Below are 22,963 nucleotides of genomic sequence, written 5' to 3'. Positions count from 1 at the left end.
CTAGAACTCGTACCAACTCTAACTCTAACTCGAAACCGTTCCCTTATCATTTAAATGGACTTTTTTTGCCTTATAGTTTTGTACATATTATATATAAGGTAATTCTATAATTTCACATTTAATATATAGGTCGAGTTTAGATTGGATTTGAGGTTATATATAATCTATACCAAATATAACCTCAAACTTAATATTTGAAATCATGGAAAACTTGAAACTAGTTAAAGCAGATTTTCCTAGTTAAAATTGGGTTGAGTTCAATTAGAAGTCCACAAGTTTGAGTTAGGTTCCCATTCCTATATATACAATTATATATGATTGAGAACATTAAATAATGGAGATAACTCCCTCCATACATTTTCTCTCTCCATATACTCAAGTCTATATCTTATTAGAGGACTAACATATATTTTTTATGCTATCATCATATCTTCTACTAAATGATAAGGGAACGGTAATAATTTATATTATTTTTGTCTAAGTCAATAATAATGAACACATAAATGACTGATGGTTCGCTGATAGTGTAAAAAACAGTTATTAAGTTAGCAACTTTGGAAAATGTAATTAAGTTAGTATTATACTACGCAGAATCTCTTCTTCACATGCTAAATATTCATGTATTCATTTTCCATCGCATATACTACTTTAGTGTAAAGATAAGGAGTAATGCCTTTATTCTTCATTCCACTAAAAAGAGAAGGAATTTCCTGCAATTTACGTGATTTTCCAAGCCCGTTGCTATGAATAGATTGTTGAATGAATTGGGGAGGAGGCTGGGAGTTCCCTTGGTATTTGGGGACTCATGTGTTATCTATTGTGTCATTTATTGTTTTTTTTTCTGCATTATAAGAGGAATACCTCTATTGTAACCCTGCCCATAATTTCCAGCGGATTGGTATCCTTAATTAATAGTTTATCTTGATTGTTGTTATGGTATGCATATCTAAAGTGGATGGAGCTTACAGCAAAAATATTATGTTTGTAAGTGTTCCTCTAATGCTGATAATTTTGCTCGAAAGTTTGACGAATTTGCATACACATACAGAGTCTAACCTTTCCTTGCTTTGTACCTTGACCACAATTATTGGTTCTATGCAATTTGCAGATTTCACAGTAATTGAACAAAATGGGGCATTTTTTCATGTGAGCACATTGTCCATGTGTCGAGTGCATAGATTAGTTTTAAATGTCTTCTTCAAACTCTGGGAATTAATTCTCCCTTGGGAATCTTTTATTAGTAAAAGACCAAGACACGAACATGATAAGCCAATAAATAATTTGAATGAAGAATGACCACATAAATAATTTGAATGCAAAATGACCACTAATCACAATAAGCCAATAATCCTCCTAATAAGAATTGGGTGGTGTTTCAAATGAGAAAACCCACATACATAGCCAATACACCCATACCCATCACCACAAGGCCACTTTTCAGAGCAGTGGCACTGCTTGTAGGGGCAATAGCTGGAGCTTCCAATGATTGTGATGGAGAAGGTGAAGGAGAAATTCCAATGTATCTGTTCCTCTTTGGAGATATGACCACCACAACTATCTTCTCACCATTCTCACAGTGACCCTTTGCTCCACTTATGAAGTAGAATGGCCCAGGTCTGTTAAGCTTCACCTTTGTGTTTCCATCATTGTATTCATTGATAGGCTTTGATGTGTTGCAATTAGCATAATCTTCCTTCTGAACTTGCAACACTGAGTCTTTCCCACCATCATATTTCCACACTGAAAAAATCAAAACAAAGCTTATTTACATGAAAAAATCAACCCAAAGCTTATTTTTCACGCATTTCATTGAAGGCATGCTTAAAAAGACAACCCCATAAATATAAAATGGGAAAAAGTTCTGTAATTGAAAAATGGGAAAGTGAGTTACCAAGATAATCATCAACTTGGAAACGAGCCTTTTGAGACCATTTGTTGAGGGAATCAGCTTCAGAAGAAGGAACCTTCCATGCATCTATCTTCCCTCCGACTAATACTTGCTTAGCTGCAGAGAAGCCTAAGAGAAGGAAAAAGAACAAAACAGAAGTAGAGACAGATCTCGAATAAGCAGCCATTGTTTTGTGATAGCTGAAATGTGTGTAAAGCTTTTGGCTTTGTATAACAGAGATTTTGAAATAGAAAGGTTTGGATTTGATGGTGTGGTTGGAATTAGAGGAGTATGTATTTATATATATGTATGGTGATGGAAGAGGGAATAAACTAGCCGTTGATACTTGGAAAACAGTACAGTGTTTGGTGGGGGCCACTGATTTATGGTTTGAGTTAAAAACAACGGTCAAATATGTACCAACATTGATTGGAAAGTACTATCAGTTCTGATTTCACGGAAACTGCAATGTAACCTCGAAAATCAGCAGTGGAAACGGTAACTATTGACTATAGCCAACTCAATAAAACAACGGATCACATCTTATGTCTAAGGGTTTGTGTCTCTCTAAGTTAAAATTTAACTAAAACTATAACATATGAAATAGTACACATTATGAGATATGATATGTACTAATATAGATCACATCTTCTAACACTCCAACTAAGAAAAGGAAGGGCCACACTCACCTATAGATACCAACCAATCAACCCCAAAAACGAAGAAAATGGTATATGTAAAGTTTAGGTTAAGCCTTTCAAAAAAAAAAAAAAAAGTATACATTGATAGTGTAAGGGTTTTTTATACCGTCAGCAATAATCCACCATTAATTTCTTAACTACTATTGAATTTCAAACAAAAATAATATAAATTAATGTTTGATGATATACTGACAATATAAATTTTCGTACACTCAGTGCATAAATTTTAAACTCTTCAAAAAAAATTGGAAAAATAGACTAGGGATAGATATGCCTAAATTACAACATTTGTGAGCTAAATGTTAGATTAAATGTGTCAACCTAGTTAATGAATCTACTGTAACATAAGTTTGACCTAAAGTTATAAGTGCTCATGTTAAATTATTATTGTCTCACAAAACAAAAAATATTATTTAGTTTACAAAATTATAAATATCAGTCATACTATACTGTGAAATGGTGGTTCAAACTTCAATGATAGGGTTGAAACCATAGGATAGCAATTGGTCTTTGTACCTACTACTATGGGCCCAATTGATTAAAAACAAGAAATCTTAAACACTAATAAATTGCTGCTCTTCACCATATGCAAAAATAAAATGCTGGAATTTAATGGGAAGTTGAATATTTCTCCTGGGCTTAGTTGTAGTATTGGGCATAAGTGGCGCAACATTCATTGTATCAATGTGTCGCAAAATCATCATAGACGAACCCACGAGAGGGATGAGATAAGATTTATGATAGGAAAATAGGTAGAGGTCCTCACAGTTTCAAAGATAATCAGATTAAAGAGAAAATAGGTACAAAACCACGTGTTTACTTTCATCCTAAATATATCAGGCATATATTAAAGATCGAGATCACAAACAGTTATACATCTAATAAATAATACTGAAAGATTTCATTTCTATTGAGATATACTGCTCTGATAATATTAAAACACATCTGCCACAAAAATAACGAGGATCCTAATAAGACGAAGGCAATTAAAATGATACTGAAACAAAAAGAATAATTGTTGTTACAATTCAAGATTGTATAAAAATAGGCTAAATCTGAACATGATAGAGCATCAGAATTTCAAAATCCATCCACAAATTTTACGAGGAATAGTAGATTAATCCAGACCAGACTTCTATTACTAGTCAATTTTCACCGAGGAGTATATGAGCCTAGTGAACCAAAAGCATGCATAAAATCCAATAGTACCAGTCACCACAAAGAACGCGTAAGAAGCTATAAGCATGTATCCAAAGTATAATATCGCAGATACCAACTTCGTGATTTCAAGCTTGGTGAAGAAGTAAAATGTTGCATAAAGAAATAGATATAGTGCAGAAGAACCAGAGGTGAGGTATGACCGCCACCACCACAAGTAATCTTCACTGCACAGCTGGAAGTAGCAAAGCACAATGGTTATCTCAGCACATGTGATGATGAGGATGATGAAGACCAAAAAGAGAAATCCGAAAATGTAGTAAAACTGATTCAACCAGATCGATGTGAGTATGAAGAAAAGCTCAATGAAAACAGCTCCAAATGGGAGTATCCCACCGATCAGAACTGAGAAGGCTGGGTTCATGTACCAGGCCTGCTCAGGGATCTGTCTTGGGATTTTGTTCGTCTTCACTGGATTCTCAATTGCAGGCTTCTTGAATCCAACATAGCTCCCCACAAAAACAAGTGGAACTGAGATCCCAAACCATAAAAAGATCAGAGCAAACATGGTACCAAATGGAACAGCTCCAGATGATTTCTGCCCCCATATTAAAGTGTTTAATACAGCGAAAATGGCAGAGACAGAAGCAGGGAACAAGATTGCAGTCCTGAAGGCAATTTTTTTCCACTCTGACCCTTTGAACATTTTGTATAAGCGAGTTGAGGCATAACCAGCAAAAAGTCCCATGAAAACCCAAAGCAAGAGCATGGCTGTCATTAGCCCACCTCGGTTCGAAGGAGAAAGGAACCCAAGGATGGCAAAGATCATGGTTACTAGTATCATCCCAAAAAACTGAATACCAGTTCCGACATAAACACAGAGCAGGTCTGAGTTCTGAGGAGCCCTAAAGACATCACCATGGACAAGCTTCCAACCAGTCTCTTCTTGAGCTTCTTCTTGGGTTTCAAGATCATTGTACTTTGAAATGTCACGGTACAGTGTCCGCAGCATTATCATTGCCACCATGCCAGAAAGGAAGAGAACAATCATTAATGAGTTAACAATTGAGAACCAGTGAATTTGGTCATCATTCATTAGCAAATAAGCATCCCATCTTGAAGCCCACTTCACATCACTCTCCTGAAGGTAGCAGACAAAGGTAAAAGCAGATAGTAAGAAATACAACCCAGAATCATATTTCTTTAAAACAACAAAAGGATGAGAAAGAAGACTGAGCTCCAATGGCAGAAGAGAAAGAATGGCCATATTCTCCACCCACCCAACCCACCCACCCAATGCAGTACTAGTCTACTAGGCTGATGTTTAGGGGGGAAAATCATTCTAAAGTGCAAGGGAAGTATAAAAGTAATAATTTATCATGTACAAAATCTCACCTGGAATTCAACATCATAAGTGAATATGATTTCCTGGTTCTCTTCAACCTCTTGGGGAGTATTGGAGTTGACAACTGTGTGTTTAGCATGAGGGTCACAAGTTGTCAAACGAGTCTTTTCATCCCATTTACCTTCATATTCATGTTTTACACTGCAAATTACCATTCAGAATTTCACATATGGAAAATCACTACTGGCACAAAAAAGATGAACCAAAATTCAACGGCAACCCAATGCATGAGACTCCTACAATTGTGGGAAAAGGATAAAGCAGATAAATGGAATTAAACAATAGATGAGATAGAGAACAAAAATAGTGACCTGAATGGCTTAACCTCAAAGCCCACAATTCTAGCAGATTCAGTTTGAATATCTTTATGATACTTGACAGTAAATGCCAAATGGTTGTGAATAAAAAACTTCTCCTCTTTGCTCTGTACATTTAGACAAAGTAAGCAAGAAACTACTTCCCATTCATAACAATAGACACTGTGCTACAAAGTAATAGTCATACCCCACTATACTGCCCTTTGAGTCCAACATGGAAACCCAGCTGATAAACAGTCAAATCCTGATCACTCCTTTTTATAGGCACAACTAGAGGAAGGTTATCTAGGATCCTGTACATAAAGAGAATAACCATTATAAGGTACAACACATCAAAATTGGGGCAGAAAATGGCAGAAAATGACAAATCAGATTCTGGAAGACCATACATGTTCACCCGATACTCATCATTGATCTTCTCTTTGAACTCCTTAGCAGCTTTGGCATCAAGTTTACGATTACACACAACATTGCACATTTGTGGCTCACGCATTTTAAACTGCAATATGTCAGAATCAGTTGATAACCATAACATGATTATGATAAATTACATAGAAAGAACTGCTGCTAACAACAAATTCAACGTGGAAAAAATGAACCACTCATATGGTTAATAAAGTCAGTACGAAATTACTCATTAATTGCGAACAAAGTGACTTGTCATTTGTTTCTATACATTAAATATTTCACAGAATTAGTTTCTTGTGGTTTTCCCTAAAGTTAAACAGTCATGATATAACATGTCATGTTACACTGACCACATAAAGAGAATTCTCAATGCGGTCACCACGAAGCACTTCCCCGAGATTTTCTGCACTATCCTGTATTTTTGCTGGGTTACAATAAGGGAGGGAATAATATGTATATGGAAGCTGTGTCTTTATCGATGTTAATTTGTTTACTTTCACTTGCAACAAATCTCCCTGCACCAAAGAAATAAAAGGTCAGTTAAGGACATAAGAACTAGATCTGTACACAGAATTTCAAATATCCTTTATTTTGGCCAGACTACGAGCATCACAAAAATAAATACCCCATTTGTATGTGCCACATTGTAGTTGCTAGGAAGATCATAAAGTAACATTATGTGAGAACTCAACCATGAAAGATAATCAGATCACATATCACATAAAGGAATAAGCCATAGCATACATCAGTAAAATGGACACAAACTTCATAATCGTAAATCTAGTAAAGTAGATTAACAACCCCAAAAATACTGACTTTTTAGTAGTTTAAATTGTTTACATCAAATGGAATCACTGCCAAATATTCAAAAATAAACTTGCCCCCACAAAGAAGTACAATAAACTATAATGTAATACAATGCACCTCTGCAACAAAATGACGGGTTATACACCTTATTTACGAGTCCTATAATCCTGGATCATTCAAAATACATTTCCAAGTTCTACGGTACAATGAGCATGATACAGTGAAACGATCTAACAGAAATGGAAACTTAAAACTCACAACCCTAACTATTTCACGAAGCATTAAGCACACACAAAAACAAAACAAAAATCAGAAAGAGAAAACTATTCAATGCACAAAGCCCGATCCACTAAAATTCCAATACAGATCTAATTCATCAGATATAAATAGAGATCACGAAAATGTAATAACCTTTTGAAAGTCTTGTGGAGCAACACCAGGGAGGTAGAAGGAATGAGCGACATGGATGAAAAGAAGAGAAAGAAGTGAAGAAAAAACGATAGATCTCCATAACGCCATGGCGTTCGAGATCCAGATCTAAGAACAAACGAACTCTTTGAAATGATTGTTGTTTTTATTGTGAAGAGTTTATTATTATTAAGGAAGAAGAAGAAGAAGAGAGAAGAGTTTGGTGAAGTGTGAATTTCTCTAACAGTTACACAAATTGGGCACTGTTATTACTATTTATATGTGATATTGCCACGTTACTTTTCTGACCAAACGCGTGCCTATTCTCGGAATTTCCAATGCTTCTTCGCTTTTACGTAATGATAATACTCTAATTCAGATCTGAAAGGTTGCCGCAAAATTAATCAATTTCTAAAACGGTTTTGTTTTCCGGCAAATAAAATAATCTCTCACGTAAAATAGATCTTATTCGGATTTCGGAATCGATGTAAATAAATAAATAATTAATAATATTACATTTCTTTTGTTTCCTCCAGATATCCTCGTACTAGAGATAATTCTATTCGAGCTGAGAATATCCATGGGTATATAAGGCTAACTCTCCCAACGAGCATTTTTCCATCACAAGACTCGAACCCGAGATTTTCTTTAACGGGGAATCAAGCATGTACTATTTGAACCAAAGGTGACTTAGTAATTAATAATATTACTTTAGTGTTTTAGTATGATATCTTTCCCATCTTGGTTGCTTAATAAATTATTTATTTAATGTACTTTATTAGAATCTCATCCATTTTTATATCATTTTGGTTGCTAAACCATTTACAATAATCTATCGTATTGTATGGATTAAGGAAAGTAGAAATTAGAAAACAACAATTATTAATTAATAAAACTTATTTATCTTCCCTCTATTCTATTTGTTTGTGTAAATAAGGATATTTTAGTAACAATTTTATTTATTGTATATAGAATGTTATACCTAATATGACATTGGTATAATATTGTAATGTTCCGTTAGATCACTATAATAGCTAAAAGATTAAGGGTTTGTTTTATAAGTAACACTTGTTGAAAGAACTGGTAAACACTCAGAAAGAGATTGATTCATTACCAAAAGGTGAGGGAATATAAAAGAAAACATAGAACCTTAAAAACTGTCCATGAAACAAGTTTATGGTCAAAATAAAAACATCAAAAGAGTAACAGTGGCAACATTTTTTAACTTATCTCAAGTAATTATATTTACTATAAATCCAGCATGTATTTATTTCTCACAAATATATATATGATTTAAGTCATTGGTTGAAACACGAAATTATAGGCCCAATACTTTAATCAATTCGATAATGGGTAGAGTAAAGTGTAATTTAAGTAAGAAAATGACTAATCCGCATATAATTAACAACAGGTACAAAGCTTGTGGTCCAAGTATCAGAATTCTACAAATTACGTCGGTTGATTTTGTTGTAAAAAAATATGCAGGAACGAGATCAAATGCACATCCCCAAGCAGTGTCTGCAACAATAGACAATGACCGAGTATAACGGATCGGAAATAAAGTAGCTTCTAGTTTCACTCAAACTGGGTGTCCAGAAATGAAGTAGCTTTTGGTTTTGAGTGTTAATGTTGTTATTATGGGACACTCTCATCATTGGTATTCAAGGTTAGTGAATTTGACTCAACCTTAATAGATGAGATCAGTGGTAGCTCCATTTTAGAGCACCAAATATAATAATAATGTGCAACTTTTGGTTCATGCCACTATGTTAATTTGCAAAAATATGGCAGTTCCATTAAGTTGCTCTGGTTTTGGTTTGATAAAGATTTTTGAAAATTGTACTCCATAATAAAGAAAAGACTATGCAAGGGCATTCAAGTTGAAGTTGTGCAAGTATCATGAAATCTGAATCACATCCAGGAATCAAACTGATATCTGAATGAGTTCACAACAAAGTTTAGGGGGATGCCTAGAGAGGTGAGATGCAGAAAAATGATGATTGTCTAGCAGAGTTTGGTTTCAAATTTGAGACTTATGCCCATGCTGAAAAGCTCCTGGACCAATAATTTAGCTCCATATGGGACATTGGCCACGACAATGTCATCAACAGATTCACAGCCACGGCAGTAAGGACCCCTTACTTTACGGCCACCAGACACTGGCCGTAAGATCACATTTGCAACATTTTTGCATTTGCTACAAATGTGTATCTGCGATGAGTCACTCAGTGTGAAGAGACGTTCATACAAGTTTGCTGACGCACCATGAGCTATAAGGCAATCACGCTCCATTTCACCAAACTTGATACCTCCAAATCGCTTCCTGTCCGCCACGGGCTGTCGGGTCAATGGATGAACAGGACCAGTGTTCCGGAATTTTACTTTGTCTTCAGACATGTGGTGCAATCTCTGATAGAATGTTGGACCCATAAAGATGAGTGAGCGGACCATCTCACCAGTTCTCCCATTGTAGACTCTCTCGTTACCCCATCTTGAAAACCCAGCTCTGCCAAATACTCCAAAGAACACGAGTAAAGCGCTCAGTATAACAACAAAACACAAGTACATGACAACTTAAAAGTGAAAGTAGGAAAAGTAATTCATAAATTTAAACTGGGCAAGGAGAAAAGGAAAGAGACCATCAACAACTGAGCAGACATTATTTGCAAATAGGAAAGAAACAACATAATAGTCAGAGTAAGAAGCAAGAGCAAAGTTAAAATACAAGCCCCTCCTCTAGAGAATGGCACAAATAATATCCAACACATTTAATCCAAAAAATATTTTCAGTATTGTAGGTGACTTGACAAAACTGTACCTGTGAAGCTGGTCCGTTATGGCATCAACTGAAGGAGTGGAGAATGGGGTAGCATATCTCAATGAACCACCCAAAGCAATGCCCTTCCCTAAAGCAGCCTCTAAGAGTTGCCCAGGAGTTTGACGTGAGGGAAATGCATGTGGATTTATGACAATATCAGGAACAATACCTTGTCTTGTGAAAGGAAAATTTTCTTGACACTCCAAAAATCCCAACACACCTTTTTGTCCATGCATGCTTGAGAACTTGTCTCCAAGCACTGGAGTTCTAACCTGCAATATGAAATAAAAGATTATCCCAGATATAGCAGAAAAGTAAGCTATCAGTTTTCTAACATAAATATAACATGTTTGGAGGATGATGTGCAAATTTATACATTTGTGTGTAACTTGTGCTTTTGGTAACTTGTATGCAACACAGTAACTCCTAAAAATAGTTCATGTGCAAGGCAACTGGCATCTTCATTGACATAATTTTATGTTTCAACAATTACCTGTCTCAAAGAAACCACAGCAAAATTTTTCCCCTCGTCATTTGAGGACAGCACAACCTTCTGAACATAGCCCCTTTCAGTGTGTTTCAGCTTAATACTATGGTCCACCCCAGACTCGGCACACCGCCCAATAATGATATCACCACTCTGCAAATTTGCACCAACGTATGGAAAGCCATCATCATCAAGGCTATCAACTCTACCAATCTTGCTGTGGATCTTTCCAAAATTTACAATGTCTTCAGGCTTCCGCTTCTTCTCGGAAGATTCATTATTTTCAATATCAGCTTTGTAACTCCTTACATGCTCAGATCTGAACATACCACGTTGTAAGGAAGCACGGTTCATCACCAAGGAATCCTCTTGATTATAACCCAGATGAACGTTGACAGCAACAATGGCATTCTGCCCATTGTAGAATTCAGCCTTCGGCAGTATTCTATTTTGAACTTCTGAATATCCAGGTTTCCCAAGACAATCAGATGTCATTGTTCGGAACAGGGGCTTTTGGGGATAGTTTAATTGGTGTGACAGAGTATCAACTCTAATGTCTGGATTTAAAGTAGAGAAGCCAATTGCCTGCGATGAGTGCTTCTGTGATTGGTACAGGACCCTCCTTGCATGGTCATGATTAGCAAATGGTACAAGCGAACAGCTTAAACCCAACAAGAATGACATATCAAGTTCACAGTGCGTGTACTTCACAGAAGATTTACCCGCCTTTCTGAATAAATACTGAACACCCCAAGCAGTACAGCAGTCTTCCTCTTCCTCGTGTCCCACAAGCTCAATTACTCCATTTTCCAGTAGAGACTGGAAAGAATCAGGCTCCCATTTAGATCCTTTAGATTCCTTAATCTTGTATAGATTATCAACTACCAAAAGCGGACGCAAAATCCTTCCTGCATCAGAGTATACACGCACCTCTTGTTGACTCTGGTCTCTTTTTATTTCCACCTACAATGGAAAGTAGTTATCACTAGGTTGAAAAGAAACAAAATCAGTACATACAAAATATTGCAAAATACTACAGTATTCATCTTTTTTATAAGAGAGGGATATATTAGATATAAGACTTACAGAAACAAGCAAATTACTGAACAAAGTTACAAAAAACCAACAAAGGAATCTAACGACGTTTAAACAATGAAGTCCCCCAACTCTATGCTATCTAGTTATCAGTGTATACAATATACATAACGCGAAAAGACATCTAAAAACACAACGGATATGCCAATATTTGACAGAGGAGGGGGACATTTAAATGACAAAGTGTTTCATAATCAAATATCAAATCTCAGTTGTATATACTAGCCGCAGAGGCAAGCCATCTCGAAAGATGAAGGGAAGTCCAAGCAGTTAATTCAACTGTGCGGAGAAAGTGAGGCATTTACCATAAGTTAGCTGTTGGCAATCATGATTCTCATAAAAACTTAAACCAAGCTATAAAACTATTGCTACTTTACACCAAGTTTCCAAATGTCTATTCCATAACTAAGTTATTTGATATAAATATATCATTACAATGTAGGTTGATTAGCCTTAATAAACCTGTCAATCTTTCCTACATTTGACCCTTCATGACAGCGATTAAAACCATGCAACAGCAAAAACAAACCTTTTCCCCGCTAGGTGTGGTGAGCTTCTTGGCTCGAATTAAAAGCAAGCTCTATAACATATAAAAATGTATGGGTAGCAAGCATAGCATAGAAAACCAGCTTATAATGGGAAATTAAAGTGAACCTGATGAGGCAATTGCTTTGTTCGTCTTTTGCGTCTCAACTCATCCACAAATGAAATAGAATTTGCACAAACTCCAACCCAATCCCCATTAAGGAAGACCTTATCCTTTTTTCCCAGATAAGTAGAAGTATCATCTGCAAGCTCTTCCAATCCACACTCAATCAACTGAGGCAGTATAGATTCAGATATGTTGATACTCACTAGTCCTGTCACAGCCAAATTTTTTACAAGCCCACAATTCTCACCATCCGGGGTAGAGAGGAAGCAAACCTTTCCCCAGTGAGAAGGATGCCTATAACCAGAAACTTCCACTGTTATAAATGAAAGCATTTTTTGGATAAAACAAAGCAACAGTTTCAAAGATAAAAATATATAATATTTGAATGTCCAGCTTCAACCTGCATATTAGAAAACTAAAAAATCCAGGTCATATGCACATGACACCCTTGGGGTGAGGGCAACTAAAAAGCTAAAGGTATTAGTAAAATGTCAGACAGCTAATAAAGTAATAATCCTAGTAAAATGTAGGATGTTGATGGTTTTACTCATGCCCAGTAATGAACAAAAAAAAGTTGAAAGGTTTATCTTTAACATGATTTCTCACCCATCCATTTCCCTCAGGGCAGCTTACTAAATGTACCAAGTGTTTTGCAGACCATGGTGTTCTGGGATCTTATTTTTATGAGTTCATAATAGATTTAGCACCAGTCAGAAGTCACAATCAGTATTGAATCAGGACTCCATTCTCAAACCTTGTTGGAATAAGTTACAGGAAGCCTAGCTTTAAGTTCTCAAGTTCTACAAAGTTCCTTGATTTTCTATGTTCTAACCTGCCCAAACCTACTTATCTAGGTAAACAACATTAAATTTTCTTCCTTGTTAACATGAAACTTGGCTAAAACAATCCATTATTGTCTTCATATTACTTCAACCTTCTCCGACATTTAAACACCACTACTTAAAAAAGCTACTGATATAAATGCAACTATTTCAGCATGTTTGCACCTGTTGTTCAGACTTAAATACAAAAAGGCATAAAGAGTGTCCATTCAGTCAACCAAGGTAAAAAATAATTCCAATAACACAAACCTCACCCACTGCGTCACTCCAAAAAGAATAGAAACAAAATTAAAGAACAAAATAAACAAAGGTTAAAGTAACTTACGGGTATCTAGCATCTCCAACCTTTCCTGTATACTGAACTTGCTGTCTGGTCCTTCGCAGATCAGCAGCGGTTTGCAAAGGATTAGTGCGCCCAAGATTCGCCACCACACCGGATACCCTTTCCATCCTTTTAAAGGGATGCGACCATGCTCCAGTAGAGAATGCTCTTTGAAGACCATTGGTAATTATGGAAGCATCCAGATAATGTTCAACTGGCCGTACTTCACGATCTCCATAAAGGTCTCTCTGTAGAACCTTTGACATTCGCTTGCGAGCATGTGCAATGTGCACTCTTAACTCGCGGTCAAGCAGCTCCCCAGCCAATTCAATCCTCTTATTCCTAAAATCATCCCTGTTATCAGATCTTTTGCGACCACTGTAAGCTAGCAGGAGACCCTTAACCATGTACGCCAAGAAGCGTGCCTTTCTCTTCAAGCCTTTTATATTGGGAAAGACGTAAAGGTTGAGACACTCCTCAATAGATTCAGGAGGTGGAAATTGTACCCCTTTTACAAATCCTTCCAGGTAATGCAGGGCATTCTTCCCTTTACGAAATCCTTCACATTTCTCATCAGCGTCACGGATGGATGCAGAAAGTATATTTTCAAGCCTGACATCACCATTTCCACAATCAATGAGATCCATAACCTCTTTGTCTGATGTGACACCAAGAATGAAAAAGAGTATCCACACAGGGATCTCAACAGACAGAAAGTAGACAGTCAGCATCTTCTCTCCACTGTTGATTTCCTCAATTCTTGAATTACCAACCAGTTTGATGACCAGCCTATTTCTCTTCATAGGTGACTTGTATGCAATTGACCAATATGGACTGTTTATAACCCAGAGCCTCTTTGTGTAGATTTGCTCCTGTGCAATAAAAGTCTGCAACAATTTTTAACAAAAAAAACAAATTTATCAATCATAAAGAAAGATATAACAAATATTTTTTGATAATAAAAGAAATCAATAAAAGAAATCAATAAAAGATAAAATAAATGCTTAAAACAATAGATCCAAAGAATAAAACAAGAAACTTCAACTAAAATTAATGATATAAAATTTGCGATAAGTAAGGTACAAAGTGTGTAAATCAGGATTTGAGATAACCTTCTCAGCACCCTTGATGAGGAAGTAGCCTCCATGATCAAATTCACAATCAGGTTTGCCAGCATCTTTCATCCAGCATAGATCAGACATAACCATGACAGGCAGCCTCCCAATGATTATTTCTCTGCTGTCTTCCTTCAAAATCTCTCGGTCAACATATTGATCCTTCCCAGTCTTAAATTTGTCGCTTCGAATAATTTTTGGGACGTAAATCTACAAAATAATCAACACGAAATACCAACATAAATCTTCCATCCCTCACAAATTCCAAGGAATCGTAAATTACCCTAAAAACTAATAGCATATACCGATAACAAACAAATAAGGGCCAGTTTATCAAAGCTATTTTTTTTTAAATAGTGATTATTTTGATAAAAAGGAGAAAATATTTCTGGCACTTTGACATTTGTTTGGTTAGGTTGGGCTTTTACACACACAAAATCTGCACAAAATGCTGAAATTCAACTTTGCAAAATCAGTTTCTTTATAAGCTATACTTTTTAAGGGCATTTTTTTGTTGCCAAAATCACTTCTGCCAAGTAAGGGCTTTTCCATAAACTATTTTTTCAGCTTCTCAAAAAATCACTTTTGTCAAAAACACCATTTTAAACCTTAAACAAACCCTAAATACAGTGTGCTACAAATACAAAGAGAAACAAACCATCAATCACTATAAGTTAACTGCATTACGCCACCATTTCTCAAATACAACAAAACAATAACACAATTGTGAGTATTTCATGATTCTAATAAAACAATCAATGACAAAAAGGCAATGTGGGTATTTGATTATACCTGAATTTGCACATTGATCTTCATCTTCGACGAATAAGTCATCCTCTGAATCCTCGCATGTCGCGGAAGCAACTTAAATTCTTCCGTGCTCCCTTCACCTCCCCAAAACTTAGGTCTATCAATTGTAACCTTCCCAAACTTCACCGCAGCGTAACGGTAGTGATCACTGTCACCTTTCTTCGATGGATCGAATCCTGGAGTAACGAGGAGTTCACCGAATGACTCGAAGATGCTCTGAATCCCATTACTAGTGAAGGAATTGAAGGAATTAATTTGATGACTGATGAGACCGTTTTCTTTGAAGAACAATGTTGAAGCTTTGTGGCAAAAGTTTTTTACCGTTGTTTCACCTAAACCCTCGAGGGCGCGATTTGGAGGTAGATCGATTTCAACGTCGTCGTTTTCATCGGAGGAGAAGCCAGTGTAGTAATCATCGTTATCGATGTCCAATAAGTCTAAATCTTTCTCTATGTTTGAAAATTTGGGATCTTTGCTTGAACCAACGTGACCCATTTTCTAACAATACTCAACAATGAAAATGAAAAATAAGATGATTTTGCTTTTAGGGTTTTTGTTTTAGGGTTCTAGACTAACATTTCTTGCTCACACACAAACTCAAGTGTCTTTTTTGAAAATGAAAAAATTAAGAGTAATTATCATTTTACACTAATTTTTATATACAGAATCACTTTAACGAATCTATAATTTATTAAATGGTTAATAAGCAGTTTATATATGAGTTGTTTTAGCTTCACCTGAATTTGAGTCCAGTTTTGGTAAAATAATTTTATTCCATTGTGATCTTTGTACGTTACTTGTGCTAATAAGGTATTTCAGTTCAATTTCCTTTCTTGGGTTTCATTCACCTACTTTCTCAAAGAAAGTGGTAGATGGTAGAGTAAAGATTATTCTTTACAAGAATACTCTTACTTATCCAAGCATCTATAACTCATGAGTATTGTAAAGCTATAGGTTGATACTATTCCCTGAGCTGAAACCTTAAGAAATTGGTACACAATCACACAATAGTTTGATCACTTCTACACAGATATCACGTTCCCTTATTGAATACAATTGGGGTTGAGCATATGGACCGGTTTGATGGGTAAGATTTGTCTCTTACCCGACCCTAAATGTTGTTAGAGTAATTTTTTTATATCCAGACTCTCTAGGTCCGAAGTTAACCCGGTCTCGAATATTGAGTTAGACAACCTTTAAATCTGATCCTAAATATAATGCATATATCATTTAGATAAAGTCTTCTCACTATTTTACTTATTATTATGGATAATCACGTATACTTCTGACCTTAAGAGATGTCATTCCTCAATACACAATTGAGTAGAGACACGTATAAATATGATAATTGAGTAATTATGGGATGGATTCGATTGAGTGGTGTTTGTCCTCTACCTGACCCTGAATATTGTATGGATCTAATTTTTGAACTTAAATTCAGCCCTAAACTCGAAGAGACCTGACCACGTTTAGGCCCGATCATGATCAGACCAACCCGGTGAGGGGTGGGTGTCCGTTGTCCTCACCCCTAGATACAATTAATTGCATTGAAGTTTTCCACTTCAACAATCTTTGTAAGGGTATTAACCATTTTTTATACAAGTGAAAAACCACTAATGGATTAACATACTCACTTCCTTACCATCTGTTCTACACTCTAACATGTCAACAATTTCTTCAATGCTTCTCTGTCCTGCAAAAAAACAAATCATTTACCATTTCAAACTTTATAAGTAGAATATGGCATAGCATCAAAAACCAACAAGAGTTATAGTATTTGGAAATGATCACTGGAAACTGAAAGTAATGTTAGTATTCACAACCCTGAGAACTAATGGTTAAGAATGAAAGCATTATATATATCTGAGCATCAATTAGAGGGTCATAGTCCTGAGGAGAGTCCCTGAATTTAGCCTCAGCTACAAACTATGCGTAATGGATCCTTCTAGGAATAAACTGCAGATAATATATAGAATTATAAACTGGTAAAACCAACGCAAGTTTGGTACATTCTTGAAATTTTGATGACTTATTGGTCCAAAATACATTCACAAAATGAAAGTTTAGACTTCTTTTTAAGTGGTAACTTCATCCATAAACATATTCACTAAACAACTTCTGTTGGGAATTTTACCTGCAATAATGAAAGATCACTCACTGGTGAGACTCAATGGAATGATAAGGTTGTTACTCAGGAACCAAGATGTTAAACTTTAAATCCGAAAAACTGCCTATCTGCTTTAATAGTAAGGTTGTATATTACCCTCCTCAAACACCAATAGATGTGAGCCTCATGCATTGACTCGCCCTTAAAAGATCACTCATGCAGTTTGCGCATAGGTGAGTTACTTGTGACAAATTGTAATCTAGTATAGGTGAGGGTGGTAATTTTTGTGTGAGAAATTAGATATGATAAGTCAATACACATATCTCAAAACTACAGGATATCATATGTTTGGGTTACAAATAAAATATGCATATAAAATTTATAAAATATAATAAGCATATAATTATTGTTATGAATTTTTAAATAAAGATCATATTTTATAGACATCACTAAATACAAATAAAGTTGCACATACTTTCATTGATTTTGGTAGTGAAGTTGAATGTCATTAATTGAGGCAGAAAGGTGGGGAATGGAAGTTATATAATTTGGATGGTAGCGGGTAGGTATGAGAATTGAAACTTAGCTCTTTCAATGAGACCAAATATGGTGTCCTCTGGTTTGATATTATGGCACTAGAAATAATACCAACACAATATTTTATGGTATATTGGATAAACAAGCACAAAAACATAAAGTGGAAGTGTGTATTTTTTAGAGATAACCATTCTAGTTTTTGAAATTGAAGTACTTTAAGAAGAGAGAGTTCAAATTCTCTTAGATATTGGATAATCAGAATTCGATAGAGATTATAACAAATGACAAAAGTAAATTTTTAAGGTCCAGATTTTTATTTATTTTTAAATTGAAATTTTTAAAAATTTTATTTCCCCTCTACTCTAGTACAGGAGGTACTGGTGTACATGTACAAGTCAAATAACTTGGCATGCATGCAGCCATGCCTGCATATTTATAAGGTATTCATATATAATTGGGCAATGTTCTCGTGTAAGTCCCCACCTTATATTAATACTAAGCTTTTAGTACTTGGTTGGTGAAAGCATTTCTTCTTCACTCACGTGAATGTAGCAAAAATAATTAATGACACCATCATCATAAATTCAAACCAGATTCTTGGGGGCAAAATTCGTTATAAACTGTCATGTGTAATGTGAAAATATTAATAGGCACCTAATGCACACACTTGGAATTTTTTTTCCTATCACAGACAGGGGAAATGCTTTCATCATTGAATGATATAAAGATTCCAAAATTGAATGCCAAAACATAATGAAATAATGTTGGTAGAGTAGAAAAGAAAATTATAGTACTGCATCCAAATTGTTTGAATAGAACAATACATCATTAAAAACCATGCCACAGAACATAAGGTTTCAACAAATAGCTGCAATTATGCAAGTTCATTGCAAAATGCAAATAGAACTAGACAGCACTTCCTGAAACTCAACAAGCAGAACACTTGTCGGGACAAATTTCACTGTGAAGTTTACAGACACCATAACTTAAAACTTGAAAAAAAGGATCCAAAAGACAACATATACAATCACACATCTTGGTTAGTACTATACAATGGAAGGCTATTTTGTCTCCCTTCAAAATTCTCTCATTTGTTATCACCAACGCAGCCAAGATATTCAAAATATCCTCCATCACATTTTTTCCAGAGGACTAAACCAGAAGTTTGAAAAAATTATAAAGCAACAGGTCCATAAACTGCATTGCTAGTAACAAAGATTTGATGGCTTGATCAGCTTTACATCTTTCAAAATCTATTCTTCAACTTCACCGAACATCAAAGCAGTCTCAGGATCAAGTTGGAAGGTAAATCGAGTTGTTTCTGGAATATTCTGTGAGATAAGTGGTGCACTGTCCTTCAACCAAGTAACCTCCATCTCCTTCTCGATGAGCTTCTGCTTGGTACATTCTAAAGCATACTCCAGCTCTGTGATCCGTTCTTGCAGTCTTGCTTCGAGTAGTTCATGCAACCTTCTTTCAAGTTCAAAAGGGGGAACTCCAAAGGATAAACCATCACTTGCTCCTTGACGGTCCATTATTATCTCACCAAAAAAACTCGAGCTATGGCTTGCTAAACAAGAGTCTTCGACATTTCCCTGCGAATTCCTGTCTTCACCCATTCTGGAAATGAGCTAATAACCAAGAATAGAAGTGAAGAGTAAACACAATATAAATCAGATAGTTTTACGAAGAAAATATAAAGAACAGCTTGTTAAAAAGATATTAGAAATATCATTTCATTTAGTCTTTTATCATGTTAATTAACTAAGCTTTATCTTAGCATTATTATGTAAATCCTATCAATAGGATTATCCTCTTGTAGTCACACGCAACATATTAGAATACACTTTCCGCTTGTCTTTCGCCATCTCTACATCCATTCTTACCTTTACCCTTTATTTCTAATATAGCTTTAAAAAATTAACAGCACAAGAAAAGGAAAAGTGACATATAGCCAAAAATTTAGAATATAAATTTCATAAACTGGGTAGACCAGGTGCAGCCTCCTTTTCTACATACAGCTCTAGGCATCTAAAGGGCATCACAATAATGCATCATCTATGAGATGCCTTTCAACTGATTGAAGATACTATTCCTAAATTATTATACTTAAGGTTCAATGTCATGTATGCACACATAAGTATTAGAAATTTTCACAACTCATAGCGACACGGTCACACTAGATTGGACTATCCACATAATAGTTTCCAGAATGTAAGAGTCCAGAGGTATTAGACGACACAGCGGACAAGACACAAATAAGTAGATGGAAATGACTTAACATAGATATAAAAGTTGCACATATAATATGTTCTTGGTTGGTTGACCTATATATACATACAGTTGATCATCACCTATCAGATTTAGGTATGGAATGTTATAAGATAGAAACCAAAATATGAAATGAACTACCTCGACTATTTCGTTGTCTGCATCTCCAAATGCGGCTTCCTCTCCTTCTAAATACATATGCAAACGTTCCAACTCAAGTTCAAATTCTGCTTGTAGCTCATTTATTTCATCTGCACTTTCATCTTTTTCAATTTTTTTATGCTCTAGCGAACCATTAGGAACCGTATTTCGTTTAGACTTTGGTTGACTATTAGAGCAGGAAACTTCTGGAATGTCAGTGAGTGGTGAATCAAAAGCATCACTTGGTTTCAATGGCTTGAGAAGTGAGTCTTTATTTTGCAGTTCCCCTTTCGCATTCTGAATGAGAATTTCCATTTCTTTTCGCAACTCGACAATCTTGCCAAGCTCATTTTTACTAGCTGCCATGAGATATAGAAAGCCACAACCAACTCCTAGCTTAAAAGATGTATTATTTCTAAGTAACTGTCCTGCACAACCTCAACAGGCACAAAGTATCAACTCATTAAACAAAACAAAAAAAGCATAAATTGTTCTAGAAATAAGAAAGAAAGAAAGAAAACAACAAAGTCATGGAATGCCAAAGAAGAAAACAAAAAGATTCTACCATTGGATACCACATGTATAAAGGATTAAGATTCCTAAGAGAGAGACAAAATGTCAAGAATCCAATTTTAACCAAAAAGAGAATGCAACAAATTTAAAATATACATATATAGCATATATTATATATAAAATTAACATAAGAACAAAACCAATGTTTAAAAGGTTAGCATAATCATTGTTATCTTAATCCAATGCTGAAATTTATTCTATTGTAGAATTCCACCTGCACGGTATAAAAATTCAAAAAATAAATTTTAAAAGTTGTAGAATACAGATAAATACAAATATTTTGAAGTGCACATGCTTCATATTATGAATCACACAAATACAATAACTATGAACCACGTTCCATGAAGAAGTTAAACTCGGGTATCATTAAATTCACGACGATCACCAACGAATTTAATGAACTAAGTAGAGATTCTCACCAGGTTTATTGGTTCCATTCGTGGAATGAGTAATCTCGTTCTTCAACTTGTGCTTCTTAAACCTAAAAAGCCTCAACAACCGAGCGAGAAGACGGCGAGGCCAAAAACGGTTGGGAGAATTTGAAGAAGAAGGATGAAGTGACGGCGGCGGCGTTTTTCCGGCGACGTCCATGTCGGAAGTTGGTAAAAGGGTGGTGGTGTTTATAATTAAAAGAAGAGCGATGATTGAAATTCATAACTCATATGAACTTTGATATGCATTAAATTCATTTGGGTTTGGATCAACTTCTAAGTTCAAACATTACAACCCATAGTTTGGATTCTAGAGGGAAAACTTATAATCTTTTATATTAATTTATTCATTTCCTCCATTCTTATTCTTAATTATTAATATTTTTCTATTATTTATTCATTTCTTTTTAGGTTACCCATTTTATTTATTTTTGTTAAGGGTCTTCTTAGTAAAATAAATTTATTTTATTTCCTTATAGGAAAATATTTAGGAGTTTAGAATCAATGTGATCTAAGTATGTATGTTACAATACTGGTGATTCATTTGCTATATTATTTTTATTTAAGAGCGGATAATAATTAATTAACATAGATTCTATTATAAAAATATATTATATTATTGATACTAAGATTATTTTCTGATTCAGAAAAAAGGTATTTACTAATGGCATAAAAATATTATACAATATTGCTATATTATTTATTATTGACTAGCGTGTTGACATGCACTGTCGTGCCTGCCAACCTGCTTTCCTATCATTTATAATGTATAGTTTATATGTCATAAATGTCAAATACAATATTTTATGTTAAATATTTGTAATCTACGGTTGAATTTATTCGAATTGTGTAATGTTCAATTTAGATCATGTTCTACATTTAAAACTGATATTTATAATGTAATAAGAAATATTTAACCAAATAATATGGAACATATATTGACTGGAGAGGAACATTGGGTTATATATGGTTTTTTTAGTAAAAATTAGAAATTAGTGAGGGGAAAATAGGGAGAAACACAAATTACACCATGGTAAGTAGTTATTTTGGGCTTTCCTTATAAATAGTATAGATATTAAATTATTATTAAAAAGTAAGTTAAATGAAAGATAAACGTAAATGTGTATAAAACTTTATAATATAACATTCATCAAATATTTTGAATTCATTCTTCTGGTGTGTCTTTTATCACTACTTTTTTTTGGGTACATTACCTTTTAGCTTTTTATCACTACAAACCCAAATATGCAAATATACTCTAATTACTATGGAGATTATGACACATGATGAGCTGGAAAAACTTATAGAAATTAAAACTTATGACATTTTATAGGCCCAGTGTTGGACAAAATTAGAATCCCTTATTAGAAAAGATTAACTATATGAAACAAGTATAAGTCTCAAAATTGAAGGTTCAAAATAAACTGTAAGTGGAAAATAAAAATGAATACTAAGGAAAAATATTTATATAATGCTTTTATAGTAAATTTTGAAAAAATGTCACGCCCAAGTTATAACAACCTAAAATGCATTATCTTTTTGGATTTAATAATTATTACTTATATGAGATTTGATTTCGTAATAATTTTTTTGAACATATTTCTCAGTATTCCTTAAATAATATTATGTCTTAATTCATTAAATTGGATCCTTATTTTGATTATATACAA

The 22,963-nt window shown here is 34.7% G+C and overlaps 4 protein-coding genes across 6 annotated transcripts; all 4 read right to left on the bottom strand.

The window, feature by feature from the left end:
- Positions 1,297 to 2,180, bottom strand: LOC109327304 (early nodulin-like protein 3). Its single transcript, XM_019560380.1, has 2 exons — positions 1,892 to 2,180; positions 1,297 to 1,740 (listed from the first exon to the last, which is right to left on the bottom strand). The coding sequence occupies exons 1-2, from the start codon at positions 2,073 to 2,075 to the stop codon at positions 1,376 to 1,378; spliced, it is 549 nt and encodes a 182-aa protein (XP_019415925.1). The 5' UTR covers positions 2,076 to 2,180; the 3' UTR covers positions 1,297 to 1,375.
- Positions 3,562 to 7,388, bottom strand: LOC109328268 (transmembrane 9 superfamily member 8). The gene is made up of 7 exons (XM_019561657.1): positions 7,096 to 7,388; positions 6,228 to 6,392; positions 5,859 to 5,968; positions 5,657 to 5,762; positions 5,464 to 5,576; positions 5,143 to 5,293; positions 3,562 to 4,888 (listed from the first exon to the last, which is right to left on the bottom strand). Exons 1-7 carry the CDS (start codon positions 7,201 to 7,203, stop codon positions 3,731 to 3,733), a joined length of 1,911 nt encoding a protein of 636 aa, XP_019417202.1. The 5' UTR covers positions 7,204 to 7,388; the 3' UTR covers positions 3,562 to 3,730.
- Positions 8,784 to 15,861, bottom strand: LOC109328327 (DNA-directed RNA polymerases IV and V subunit 2-like). Of its 2 annotated transcripts, none has more exons than XM_019561738.1 (7): positions 15,216 to 15,860; positions 14,421 to 14,633; positions 13,312 to 14,195; positions 12,147 to 12,438; positions 10,404 to 11,360; positions 9,911 to 10,182; positions 8,784 to 9,598 (listed from the first exon to the last, which is right to left on the bottom strand). In XM_019561738.1, exons 1-7 carry the CDS (start codon positions 15,726 to 15,728, stop codon positions 9,097 to 9,099), a joined length of 3,633 nt encoding a protein of 1,210 aa, XP_019417283.1. In that variant the 5' UTR covers positions 15,729 to 15,860; the 3' UTR covers positions 8,784 to 9,096. The 2 variants fall into 2 exon arrangements, with proteins under 2 accessions (XP_019417283.1, XP_019417284.1); XM_019561739.1 differs by having other exon boundaries at positions 9,456 to 9,608; positions 15,216 to 15,861.
- LOC109327491 (protein POLAR LOCALIZATION DURING ASYMMETRIC DIVISION AND REDISTRIBUTION-like) lies at positions 18,662 to 21,611 on the bottom strand. 2 transcript variants are annotated; one of them, XM_019560658.1, is made up of 4 exons: positions 21,282 to 21,611; positions 20,290 to 20,717; positions 20,035 to 20,036; positions 18,662 to 19,482 (listed from the first exon to the last, which is right to left on the bottom strand). In XM_019560658.1, exons 1-4 carry the CDS (start codon positions 21,451 to 21,453, stop codon positions 19,131 to 19,133), a joined length of 954 nt encoding a protein of 317 aa, XP_019416203.1. In that variant the 5' UTR covers positions 21,454 to 21,611; the 3' UTR covers positions 18,662 to 19,130. The 2 variants fall into 2 exon arrangements, with proteins under 2 accessions (XP_019416203.1, XP_019416202.1); XM_019560657.1 differs by lacking the exon at positions 20,035 to 20,036 and having other exon boundaries at positions 18,662 to 19,508.

Source organism: Lupinus angustifolius, chromosome LG15, assembly GCF_001865875.1.
Source record: "Lupinus angustifolius cultivar Tanjil chromosome LG15, LupAngTanjil_v1.0, whole genome shotgun sequence".
In the NCBI taxonomy this organism is placed as follows: domain Eukaryota; kingdom Viridiplantae; phylum Streptophyta; class Magnoliopsida; order Fabales; family Fabaceae; genus Lupinus; species Lupinus angustifolius.
Note: the sequence above shows the minus strand (reverse complement) of the source record. Positions and strands in the feature narration are given on the sequence as shown.